Source organism: Choloepus didactylus, chromosome 13 (assembly GCF_015220235.1).
Source record: "Choloepus didactylus isolate mChoDid1 chromosome 13, mChoDid1.pri, whole genome shotgun sequence".
Lineage (NCBI taxonomy): Eukaryota > Metazoa > Chordata > Mammalia > Pilosa > Megalonychidae > Choloepus > Choloepus didactylus.
This window is the reverse complement of record NC_051319.1, coordinates 11,477,064-11,489,901: the sequence shown is the minus strand read 5'-3', so window position 1 is coordinate 11,489,901 and position 12,838 is coordinate 11,477,064. Positions and strand designations below refer to the sequence as shown.

The window sequence follows — 12,838 nt, the reverse complement described above, 5'->3', positions numbered from 1 at the left end:
ACCATATAACATTTTCTAGCTAGGCTATGGCATAAAGACATGTATAGTTTGATACAGCTACTGAGAAAATTCTGATTTACTTGTCTCCCTCTTCTCCCCAACCCCCATCCACTTACTTAAGAGGAGAGAAGATGGCAGAACAGGGTTTAGATTCTAAAGTTCCTCTGGGAGGCCATCAGACGGTGCCATTGCTCTGGACAGCTCTCTGTAGCTGAAGGAGGCATTGAGTCAACTGGACAGTTAGTCATCTTTAGCATTCCAGCTGACCCGAATGCCTCCCAATTTCTACCTTTTGGGGGCTCCTAACTTTGGGGAAAGAATATGTTAAAATCTATTTATGATGTTTCCTCTCCACTTGAAGAGGTTAAAAAATAGTGTAATATGCACATTGATGTTAAGACAAATTTGAAATGTGTGATGGAATTTTGACCTAGAAATAATGCACTAAAATTCAATCCTGACATATAGTCAACTGTGTTATTTTTCATGATTATACATTTTGTAGTGTGATCCTATATAGATGATCTCATTATTAAATAAACACAGTATTTATTTAAATTTCTGGCTTGCCATTCACATTGCATATTCAGATAACACAGCTAGATTTTTCAAAATCCCCTTCTTAAAATGTTACTACACCATTTGTGTATCTGTATTTACATGTAAGCCTGAAAATGCTTGGAAAGATCTAAATGAATGAGTTCATTTACCACACTTTATACTACAAACTTCTTGAAATAATTTGATCTCCTGGGATAATTTTGAAGACTTTGGAACTGGGAAAACATAGTATTGTGTAAACAGTCGTGTCCCCCCAACCTGCACACACACAGACACACACATACTACATCCCACCCCTTCAAAAACAGATGTACATTCAATTTTATTCACAAAAGTACAGCTTTGGGGCTACCAGTAAAACAAGTATAATGCCAGTTTTCTTCCTTCTTTATCTAATTGTAATACTCAGATTACCTCAAATATCCTGTTTTGAAAGAATCATAATAAATGTAGGAACAAAGCTATAGTTTGCTAACTTATCTAATGTGAAAGCATCATTTTGAGGAATAGGAAGAGAGAGTCATGATCCAAACTTGGCTTGCTTTCTTTTCATTTCAATCACAGAATATTCCTATGAATATTCAAACATTTTCCTCTACTCTTCCTTAGTATTTCTAACAGCTAAAAGGAGCTGTGTGCAGAAAATAAACTTCAGAAACAAGTAACTCAAGAAAGGAGGGTTAATGAAACAATAGCTTCACCTGTAAATCATTTCCTTTCCTGCAGATATTCTAGTATATTAAAGAATACATTTCATGGTGGAAAATATTTTCAGAGAATAGGTTAGTGTAGTTATAGAAGTAAATATATTGCAATTCAGTAGGTTGAACAATAGATGGCTCTTTAATCTTCTTCCAACTCCAGTTGGAATTGAAGGAAAATATTTTTAGTTTGATTTTAAACCTAGTTAATAAGGTTTCTCTTCTAACTTTCCACTTCTGAACTGAAGGTGAAAGGAAAGTGTATCATTAGGCAGTTGGTACTGTTTCCCCATTTTATAAATGAAGAAATTGACGTTTCAAGTGAGTAACTTGCCCACAGACACAGAAACTGTCAACAACTGGAATTCAGACTTTCCCAATCTGATTTCAGAGCTGTAAGTACTCTTAGCCAATATTATATATTGTCTCCCTGTCAAATATTAAGATAGAAATGTTTTTTAAAATGTATCATTTCTTTTTTTTTTTATTTTGACTTTGTCTTACTTAGCTTGATATGGCTTAAAATGTTACAATTTTCATTTTTATAGCATTTTTAAAATCAGCTAAGCTGATAAATTTAATGGGATCCAACATGATTGGCATCAGTAATTGTTCATTTAATCAAAGAGAGTGTGGAATGATTAAAAAAAAAAAAGCTCATAATATACATGTTATTTATCCTAAAATGAATGTATTAACTTGCCACTTTTTAATGTGGAACCAAACTGAGTAAGGGTCTTCAGATTATATTGTCATCATTTTTATGTATGTCACACTCTTATTTTCTATGATTTCCAATTTCAGTTTCTATAATGTAAAGCATGAACCTAACAAAACTTGTAAAGCTGCCTGATTATAGAATCCTTCTAGATTTAAAAAAAAAAAAAAAAAAAAAAAAAAACTTTCCTCTACCTGATTTAGCAGCAGTTTTTTTCTGGTACTTAATTTCTATGTGATTTATTTCTAAAATGTCTACATTGATTTTCAAAGCAACTCTTTTTCATCAGTTTATGTAATTTTTAACTAAATAATATTAACATAAATAGGTTTCTTTAAAAGGTCTTTGTTTACTGGAGTATATATTTTCATCTCATTGAAGGCATTCTAAAGCAGTTATCAGCTAGTTTGGGTGAAACTTATCAACTGTGGACATTTTTCCAACTACATCTCTCATTCCAAACTTCCCTAATTTTTTATGTATTCCTTCACCCTCCAGATGAGAAGTAGCTGTTACAAATGGGAATGTGTTACACCCTCCAAGTGTGATAGGGCAGTAGTAAGGTTAAGAGCTCAGTTATACTTCAATTTTTGTTGAGGAATTTTCTTGCCGACAACTAATTTTATACTTTTAAATTTAAAATAGCTTTTAAAAATCTTCAGCAGTTTATAAAATCTTATTTGTACCTTATTTTAACAAAAAATAGAAAGAATAGATAAAATTTTCCCAAGGTCAGAATCATGAATTTAGTCCACAAAACACATTTATAAATATTTTTAAATCTAAGGCTTGGTTTTTCAGTTTCATCAGGTCCATAAAAGTACATAGTTTAAAAAGTTAAATAGTTTCTACAAGAATTATAGTGAGAAGCAATCCTCTAAATACCTCTCCCTAAACTCTGTTAGCTGTTTCTATTTAGTTTTCCCCTTAAATAATATGTGCATATATCTAAATTTATCAATTTCAAACAGTATCTGTTGACTTCCTATTATGGATGAAAAGGATTTGTCCATCTGAAGCCATCTATTCCCTCTTTCTTCTTCTCCTCCCAAATGTAGATACAGATATTCCAACTTTTGATTAAATCAGTATTTATGATGACTGTGTAAATACAGCTAAGCCATGAACTACGGACTCCATTTCCTTTCTAGTACAAGTTTTTTGTTCCTAAAATTAATTGCTTTTTTTTGTTTGTTTGGGTGGGGGGGGACTTGGTTTTTTCCTATGCAGTTACAATTAATTCTTTCCAAACTCTCCAAGAAATTGCAAAACCCCACTGAATGCTGTTTTCCAAAGAATCCTCCAGACACATCAGTACTCTGTCATTTTAATTTTCCTAGAGATATCTCTCATGGAGTCCAAACTGTTATACTGTTTGAATATAAAACTGTGACTATCTACAGCTACGTTCAGACATATGAAGCCCTTAATGCATTACCTTGATGCAACAATGGGGAAAAGACAAATACTTAATAAATGCTTTTAGAAAAATTATGTTTAAAGAGAAAATGAATTTAGATCAATACGTCACACTGAAATTTAAGATGTCATAATAAATTAAATGAAAAGCATTAAATGTTAGAAGATAGCATAATTATCACAGCTGTCCAAGACAGGTTGTTTTGTTTTAATTATGAAAGAAGAGATTAATGACAAGTTTAACCACAATTTTTAAAACATATGTGCATTGAAAAATAAAACATTTTGAAATGAAATAAGAAAAATGTTTACACAATTAAGTAAGTATCTGTCAATTTTAGATGAGCTTAATATTCATCAGAAGCTATTAAAATTTATAAGCACAATGCCCATTCATTTCCTGGCAAGTAGTTATAGAACATGGTAGTTGACAAAAGGGAATACAAATATGAAACATTAATAAAGAACCACAAATCAAATAGTAGGTTTTACCTCAGACTTAAATTAGCAGCTAATATAATTAATTGATAGTGATAAAAGAAAATGAGTATACTTTATACATTACTTCTGGTGTAAATAGAATCTTTTTGGAGTAACCAACAAAAGCTGTAAAAGCTGACATTACTCTTTGATGTGATCATTCCAGTTTTGATAGTATTTTCTATGGACATAACTGTCAAAAGAAAAGGAGAACCCTAATTTACAAAAATACACTATATATACTAGGAAAAGAACTGAAAAAAATTAGACAAACTGTATTGTAGTTTGATACAAAAAGATTTCATGGAAAATTGTAGCAGTTCTGTGTCTATTGATGAAAAAAGTATGTTAACAATGTGACAAGAAACAAAAAGGCAGAACGCATTGCATATGTGCAATGATAATATTAATTAAGGATCAAAAGATGAATGGTTGCCAGGGGTTAAGGATGGTGGAGAGGGGGGGTTAGGTATGACTATAGAGGGGTAACGTAAGATCTTCGCAGTGATGGAATTTTTCTGTATCATAACTGTAGTGGTGGTTTTGGAAATCTATACATGATAAAATGACATAGATCTATACACAGACATTATACTAATGTCAGCTTCCTGGTTTTGATACTGTTTCGCACTATAATTGTGCAAGGTATAATTATTGCAGTAAATCGGATGAAGAACACAGGACTTCTCTATACTATCTTTGTAACTTTCTATGAATCTATAATTATCTCAAAAGAAAAAAATTTTTTTAAAGTTCATAAAATCCTGTAAAATAGGTGGTGTACCCAGGTAAAGGTTTTGGGGGGGTCTTATGTGGTTTTTTTTTCTTGTTTTAAGGTTTATTTTTTCCACATTATAATTTGTTAAATATACAATTATTTTAAGTGCCTGTGCATTTTCTTCATAAGCTATAGAATCAAAAGTACTATAAACTTTGCCATGGACTTTCTCCGAACTGGATATGTCGTTTTTTTGTTTTTTGTTTTTGTTTTGTTTTAGTATATTCCAAGAGTTGTGACATCTGCACAGCAGAAAGCTGCAAGAACAATTACAGCCCGGATCACAGGGAGATGTGATTTTGCTTCAAAAAACAGAATTAGTAGCAGTTTAGCTATAATGGGAGTTTCTCCTCCCATGAGCTCGGTTGTTGTGGAAAAACATCATCCAGTCACAGTGGTGAGTCCACATTTGATGACCTTTTATTAAAAAGTCTTTTTCCCAAGAGTTTAGCAGACTAATAAACTCTTAAAAGAAATGCCATGCTGGAGAGAAGATCAAAATTCACTATTACTAGCCCTTGTTCTGCCTTTACTATTCTACTTTTACATATTTATAGATCTCAAACTTGCTGTATTAGGAAATTAATTTTGGAAGCATTGTTTCTTCCAAACAAGGTAAAATTATCATATAGGAAAAACAATCCAGTGTATCAGTGACCAAATGAGTAAAATATACAAATGAGTTCTCATTAATTTAAAAAGAGACAAAAACTGTTTAATCATGAACAGCTGTTCATGTAGCAGATATTTGAGTACAAGAAACATTTCCCTATTTTTTCAGTTTCTAATTTTTTGGTCCTTTTTTTTTTATTTTTTTTAAGTCTTCTTTCCCTTTTCTCAATGCAATTGTTAGTGTATTTCTAGTTTAAAAAAAAAAACAACTCATGTTGTAGTACTTTCATGTAATTTATTATAGAAAAAGGCACATTGAATTTGAAGCAAAAATAAACAACTCAGCCTGAGTTAGTGCCCAACTTTGCTACTTACTACCTTTGTGCTCGTACATAGTTCAAGTAAAATATTTGAGTCTCCATTTTCTGTAATGGGAGTGATAAGACTAGTAGGGTTGTTGTCAAGACTCAAGATTCAAGATGAAAACTGAATGAGATCTATAAAGGCATTTTGTAAACTGTAAAACCTTAAGCAAATTTAACTTATTAGAAGTTACTAGAGAAGAGTACATGGATCTCTGTATTATTTCTTGCAACTGCATATGAATCACCAGTTATCTGAGTTGAACTACAAGAAGTTTCTAGAGCACACACCTAAAGAGAAACAAAGATTGATTTTAAAAGAGAAGTCCCTTTATATAAATCCTCAATTTAAAACAATGCTCCTGTCTATGTAATATGCCAAGGTATTAAAAAAAGTATAAGGGATGATTTTAAGTCCTTTTCTTCTGGGTTATGATTAAATCAAGAGAAGCTGAATTGATTATTTTAGTTTAAATCAGGTAAAGTATGGCCAGAGTGAAGTGGGGACAAGAGATGGAGGAACATCCATCTTTAGGCTTCCTAAGTTGGACAGACTCTGAAAGTCCGTAGATGACTTCTCTCTGTATTTTTGAATATGTGGGGTTAATTATCAAAACAAGAAGAAATTGAATCATTTCTATTGTTACCAGCACATATAGTATGTATCAAGAGAGAGGGAAAGAGACTGCCATTTGTGAGGTAAGAAGCAGAGAGCACATATGTTATGCATTTTAAATTTAGGCAACCTTTCATTTTTGTAAAATGATTAATAATTCTTAATTTACAGAAGAAAATTCAAGGAACTAAAATCTTCCCACCACTTTTCCTGATATTTACCCAACGAACTGCCATCTGCTTGTTCAGTATGTACTGTACTTCTCCAATAATTGGTCATGAACTAGAGAGCCATAAACTGCTTCCATTATTACCTAATTTGGATTGTGTGGTAGGCACAATGGCAGTCCTCTGTACTGTTTTTCATTTTATCCTGAAAAATCGAGATCTAGAAATACCAGAAACAGTTACCAATAAACCAAGAATCAGATTTGTGACACATTAGCCCCACCTGCTGGATAATTGCTTGCTTCTAATTCTGCTTCATTCTCTCCACATTTTGTATATCATAATACCAGTGTTAATTTTAATCTTTTTCTACAGTTCCTCTCACCCATCCTCCCCAAGGAGAAATAGTTCTTTTGATAAGGTCAGAGTATGCGGTTGGCAACTAAAATTTCATACTTGTTGCAAAAGTACCTCCCATTTGTAATAGTTACCTAGCTATTTAAATACAAAGAAACATTTGTATAATATGCTTTAAGAAAGGAGGTTATTTTTCCGTTTCCCTAAAAAGGAGTTCTGTTATTTTTAAAGCAGAATTTGACATGAGGACCTTTTGTTTTTAAGAGGTTTCATTTTTTCTTTAAGCAAAAGCTGCATCTTCAGGTTTTTGAAATACATTATGAATATTTTCATCAAACATATGTAATTTTTATTTTAAAGATGATTTTTCTAAGTGGAAGACCCTGATAGAAATTCATATGCAGGTCATAGTGGCATGGACTGAAAGCTTACCTTATAACAAATCAAGGCTACTGCTGACTACTAAAGAGCTGTGTTGGGTATAATATAGGAAAGCCTTGTACTTAGTAGAATGTCCCTCTTACAGACTAAACCAGATATGCCCTGACATTAATTCCTTAGTAGTTCACCTCCACGATGTCCCCCCTGAACTCTGTATCCTCTGTCCCCCTCAAGCTGTATCCTCACCTGCAGCTATTTCCTTGTTTAGAAAGCTGTAGTCCCTACTAGGGGAGCACCAGGCCCCTGGGAAGACCTCCTCTTGTGTGACCCATAGGAGGTTCATCAGTTCCCAGTAATTGATAATAGTTTCTTTGGGAACCCAGATGAATGATGAGGGCTCTGTTTTACTCTGCTGGAAGCAAGCCCAGGCTGGATTCCTCAGGGCTTCCCCATCTGCCTTGGGCTAGGATTCCACATGTTAACGGCCCATCACAGTGAGGAGGAATTTGGATAGAAAGAGGGGAGGGCTTCGGACTGAACCCTCTTCTAAACACCACAAAATCCCTTTCTATTCTCAGCCTCTGTAAACATGACAAGATTCCACTTGATTCCTTTTTGAGGAATGACTTTCATGACTTTATGATCCTCTGGAATATACCTCTAGTATTAAATTGTGGTTCTTGAACATATCAGTCTAACTGGGTGTGGGTTCCTTAGGAAGGAGGACCATGTCTTTGTTTTAATGGCTACTTCATCCAACTCATCACTTGTATCTACTGGATGCTTAACAAACACTGTTGGGATAAATTATAGATGAAGTGAAATTTCATATATATATATATATATAATTGTGTGGATTATTAAAGCAGATTTTTACCTTTTCAGCAAACCATTCCTCAAGCTACTGCAGCAAAATATCCACGGGCCATTCATCCCGAAAGTAGTACCTCGGCTTCCAGGTCTCTTGGAACCAGATCATCTCACACCCAGTCTCTCACGAGCATTCATTCCATAAAAGTGGTTGACTAAAGTGAATATGTTTAATAAGGTCTTTTAATTCCTCTGGTTTTACCAAGAATTACAAGTCTTTAATTTTAAACTTTTCCATATTCTTAGAATACTATGGATACATCATGTTCATCTTTCAAAATTGCAAGAGACTTTTTCTAGTCCATACCATCCTTTGTAACTATATGTAGAAATTATTTTAATGTTATTTTTTTTATTTAAGCAATTAAGTAAAACTTTTTAAATTAAAAGAGAATCTGGACTTTTTTGTTTTAATATGTTAAATCTGTCATTGATTACATCATCAAAGTATATAAATCTGTTTTCTCTACATTATTTCCAAAAGGTTAAATCATTTCCAGTGTTATCACACAGTAACATAAATGAAACATACATGAAGTACATAAAAAGGTATTTATACCTACCAACAATTAAGGTGTTTTATTTTTAAATTAAAAGATAAAGATCAAGAGTAAGATTTTTTGTGATATTATTGTACTAGTCTTCATCTTTCCAGGGCTCTGTAACATTTTAAAATAGAGGAAAAATGGTAACTACCTATGAATAATTGTAAGGCTAAAAGGAAAAAAAAAATTTACTGTTAACACAGATACAGTTACAGAAATAGCAAAAAGAAATTTCCCTTAGAATAATACTATTTCTAATGTTTTTTCTTGCCTTTTTAAACACCGTGGGATTAAACTCACATTGTTCTCTCTGAACATCCAGATGTCACCCTGTGATGGTGTTGCTCTGGGCAATTCTGCAAACCTTTCAGGCCTTAGAAAGTTTTCAATGGCTGGCCAGTGAAGGAAACTACCACGGCAAAAGTGTGATTTAGGAGAACAAGACCAGGTTTCTAATGGTTTTATTACTACCCAACTATTATCTTGGGCCAGATGCTGAATGAATCTCAGGTTCCTGATCTATGAAACAAAATTAAGATCTACCCTACCTATTTCACAAGTACTTATGGGGTACATGTAAACTAATAACTTCTAAAGAATCCGTCTTGGGCTTCAATTTCCATATCTTTAACAGAAGTGGATAGATTTAACCTGAAGCCTCTTCCCATTTGAACATGATCTAGTTCTATGCTTTAGCTTTATTATAAGAAATAGTTTTTCTTGTTTCTTCACCTCAACAGAACATCAGAAAGTAGATATGATATGGGCAAATACAAACCTATTTTCTAATGGGGTATAGTTAATCTATTTCTGAATTATAGAAGTATCTGGTCCTGTTAAAAGAGATTCAAATACTTATGCAACACTTGTTCTGGCCTAGCTACCAGGTGACAAACAGCTCCATGATCCATGGGCTTCAACAAACTTTGCGTGAGCACGAACCAACAGCACCTCATCTCGTGCCTGTACTGTGGGCATGCATATCCGAGAATTAACACCCATTCGTGGTAAACAGATCAATTCTTCCTTTCCCAAACCCTGCGTGAATTGTCCTGAGATGCACTAGACCATCCCATCTCTCAGAAGAGAGTACCCTTGAGATCAAATAGTGTGCTTGACGACAAGTGGTGGCCAACTTGGTAATTCAGCCTGGTCGTGGCTCTCCTTCCTTCCTTGTACCTCTCCCCTTTTCCTTCACTCCTCCTCACCAGGATTTGCATGCCCACATAAAGTAGTTGGACGTAAACTTTGGTCTCAGACTCTACTTTTTGGGTGACCTAGACTACAACTAGGAATGGTTTTCAGGATCCAAGCCATAACCATATGGAGAAACTAAAGTGAATATTATGATATTGTATTTGACATACCTTTTTAAGCTTTAAATTCTAGAAGTTGACTATTGTCTAAAGCACCAAATAATTAGCATTGGCCTAAGTTATATTCAACAATTGAAACACTTTGGTAAGAATGTATTCATATTTGCTGATTTTTACATAGAGAGGTTACCCAAATTTGTTTTTTTTTTTAATTGAGTAGCAAGGATAGTGGAAACTGGGCATACTGAGGAACAGATGGGGACAGGGCTTCACTAAATATCTTTTTAAAAATTTTTGGAATCATGAATGTAATGTTTGTTTTTAAACATTCATAACATTGAGTGGGCCATTTACAATCAGCCTGAGACAAAGATGTAAAACTAAATTCATGACAGAGAAACTAGATTGAAATTGCATAAGGTTTTATTACTGGCCTTGTAGATTTAAAAATGGAGAATGGAGAGCCTTAAACTTTAATGAATAGTTGCACATAAATTGATACAAATTGATACTTGATTTCATATTTATTTCATAACTCTTAGATTACAAAAATAATACATATTCATTGTGAAAAAAATTGGAACATGCCAAAAAGTATAAAGAAAATTTAAATCACCTATAATTACTTCACCAAGAGATAGACAATATATTGGTGTATATACTTTCAGATATTTCTTCCTATTCTATAGAGGAGGACACTGAAAAGCTGAGAACTTAACTTCAGTTTAATATGCCCACAGACTCCCAGCTAGTAACTGGCAAAACCAGGACTCAAAACCATCTCGTTCTGTTCTAAAACCCTAAAAACGATGATGGACAAAACCATCCTAGATTATGCAATTATGTATCTTGCATCAAATGACAGAAATTGGAAAATCATATGCCTTAAACAACAATATAAAGAGTATTTGGCTTTTCATTTCAGTGGTTGGAAAGTATAAAAGTACTGCTTTTTTTTTTTTTTATCTATTAGAAGATCTTGTCACCACCGTCTTCACAGTTGAGAGGAAAATCAATACTGCTGGTATAAGAACTTCATGGCATTAAGGAACTGAATTTAAAACAACTGAATGTTGAGTGGAAAATCATTTGAATACAATTTCTCTTTAGGTATTTATGAAACTGTACATTTCTTGGAGCTTGAATCAGTTTTGCTTTTGAATTGCCGGATCCTTTCTGGAAAAAAGGATAAATTTGTTAATAATTAACATGTATTAAGACCTTTTTGTGTGCCAGACACTGTTGTTCATTTAGTTCCACAACAGCCCTTTGAAGTAGACACTTTTATTTTCTTCCTAGTTAATAAATGAGAATACTGCCATGGTGAGATTCTGTAACTTGCCCAAGATCACACAGCTCATCAGTGTTGGAGCTCAAATATGAACCTAATCTTTTTCCATAGCATATATCTTTCACCACTTCTGTGGACTGCCTTTTGGTCCTCCCTGAGAGTTCTTATGGATATGCTTTTATGGGAAAGAATGAAATGAAGAAACAACCCCAACATTTTGAGAGTAATGTCATGGAAAGTAGATATTATCAGTGCACTGTTCCTTGTACCTATCACTGCTTGAAACTAAATACGGGCCAGTGCTCTGTTTCATACATTTATGTCTCAGCTTCAGGTAAAACTGCATCAGGGAAAATAATGGCAGATGTCTCTATATTTTGCTTGAATGGTTATTATTAAATGAGAGTTTTAACACCACCTAATTTATTGATGATTTTTCAAAGCATCTTCCCTGACAATGTGATTTGTTGGTAGAGTAGTTTTTAGCAGTGACCTCGATTGGCAAAGTAACAGCCTGTCTGCTCTTTTTCTCTCAATCTAGAGGGAAACATTTTCAAAGATAATAACTTGCAGTTTCCCAATAGGGGCATAATGACATTTTGAGGAAGACTATTATTAGTTGTGGGGAACTATACTGTAACCTTATGAGATGGTTCAGCATTCCTGGACCAGCCCACACATATGTAAAAAAAAAAAAAAAAAACCTCTGTGCTTTTTCAAATGCCCCTTAGGAGGACAGCAGCGAGAACCACCAGGTTAAACACTTGACCAGCAGTGACTGGGTCACTCACCGAAGGAGAACCTCTCCAGATTCTTCCATATGAGCCACAACTAACAGGTGGGGCTGCTGCTGTTCAGGGGTAGCATGATTTCTGTCAAACGTCCCCTGCCATTTGAAGGGAGAAAGAGTTTATATCCCTTTGTGCAAAGCTGCAACTCACCAGCAAGTTCTGGGAAACCCACGCGCACCAGCTCTTCATGTAAGTGCTTGGCCGGGTTGGCCTGAGTCAGCAGGACCCCATGCAGCCAGATGAGCAGGGCCCGGTGGCCGTGTTCACGGAAGCTTTCCCTTCCTGTGCCAAGCACAAAAGGTCAGAGGCAAAACACCATGAGCTGATGTCTCCTTTTTCATCTGCGATCGCAATTCTAACTAAATTTTCCATATGCCTACGGTTCTTTCCTCTTCTGACAGCTGTTAGATAAAAAGGCCCCATGGAGGAAAGTCCCTCCAGTCCCTTCGTTGGTGCTTCTTTATGATGACCGGAGTTAGGATTCACTTCAGCATTTCCCATTCATGTACTGTGCTTGACACAGACCCAGGGATTTAAGAGATGGGGTCCCCGCCCCATGCTAAAGGACAGTCTTAATGAGATTCAGACCTTTTCTTCAGTGTCTGGGTAGCACTGCTATAGACAAGTGCTCCTCAAACTTTAAAGTGCATATTTCGCCTGGGGAACTTGTTAAAATGCAGATTTCTGATTCCATAGGTCTGGGGTGGGGCCTGAGAATCTGCATGTCTAACAAACTCCCAGGTGCTGCTGCCGCTGCTGGTCCATAAACCATACTCCGAGTGTGCAAGCATGCACCATACTGCCACTCCAGTTTCAAGGAAACTACACTGATTGAAGTCTGTATCCCCTGTGTCGGGATACTTAACATTCAGT

At 34.7% G+C, this 12,838-nt stretch overlaps 2 protein-coding genes across 5 annotated transcripts in view; one reads left to right on the top strand and one right to left on the bottom strand.

The window, feature by feature from the left end:
• The window catches only part of POC5 (POC5 centriolar protein), a 46,814-nt gene extending 38,398 nt beyond the window's left edge, over positions 1 to 8,416 (top strand). For all 4 annotated transcript variants that reach the window (XM_037801753.1, XM_037801754.1, XM_037801755.1 and 1 more), the window contains 2 exons: positions 4,878 to 5,054; positions 8,038 to 8,416. In XM_037801753.1, the coding sequence (XP_037657681.1) occupies positions 4,878 to 5,054; positions 8,038 to 8,181 (321 nt within the window). In that variant the 3' untranslated portion in view covers positions 8,182 to 8,416. The remainder of the gene's footprint in view (positions 1 to 4,877; positions 5,055 to 8,037) is intronic.
• Positions 8,417 to 10,352: 1,936 nt separating this feature from the next.
• Positions 10,353 to 12,838, bottom strand: part of ANKDD1B (ankyrin repeat and death domain containing 1B) — a 98,368-nt gene continuing 95,882 nt past the window's right edge. The window contains exons 13-14 of the mRNA XM_037801473.1: positions 12,116 to 12,247; positions 10,353 to 11,059 (exon numbers count right to left, since the gene is read on the bottom strand). Coding sequence (XP_037657401.1) covers positions 10,998 to 11,059; positions 12,116 to 12,247 — 194 coding nt within the window. The 3' untranslated portion in view covers positions 10,353 to 10,997. The remainder of the gene's footprint in view (positions 11,060 to 12,115; positions 12,248 to 12,838) is intronic.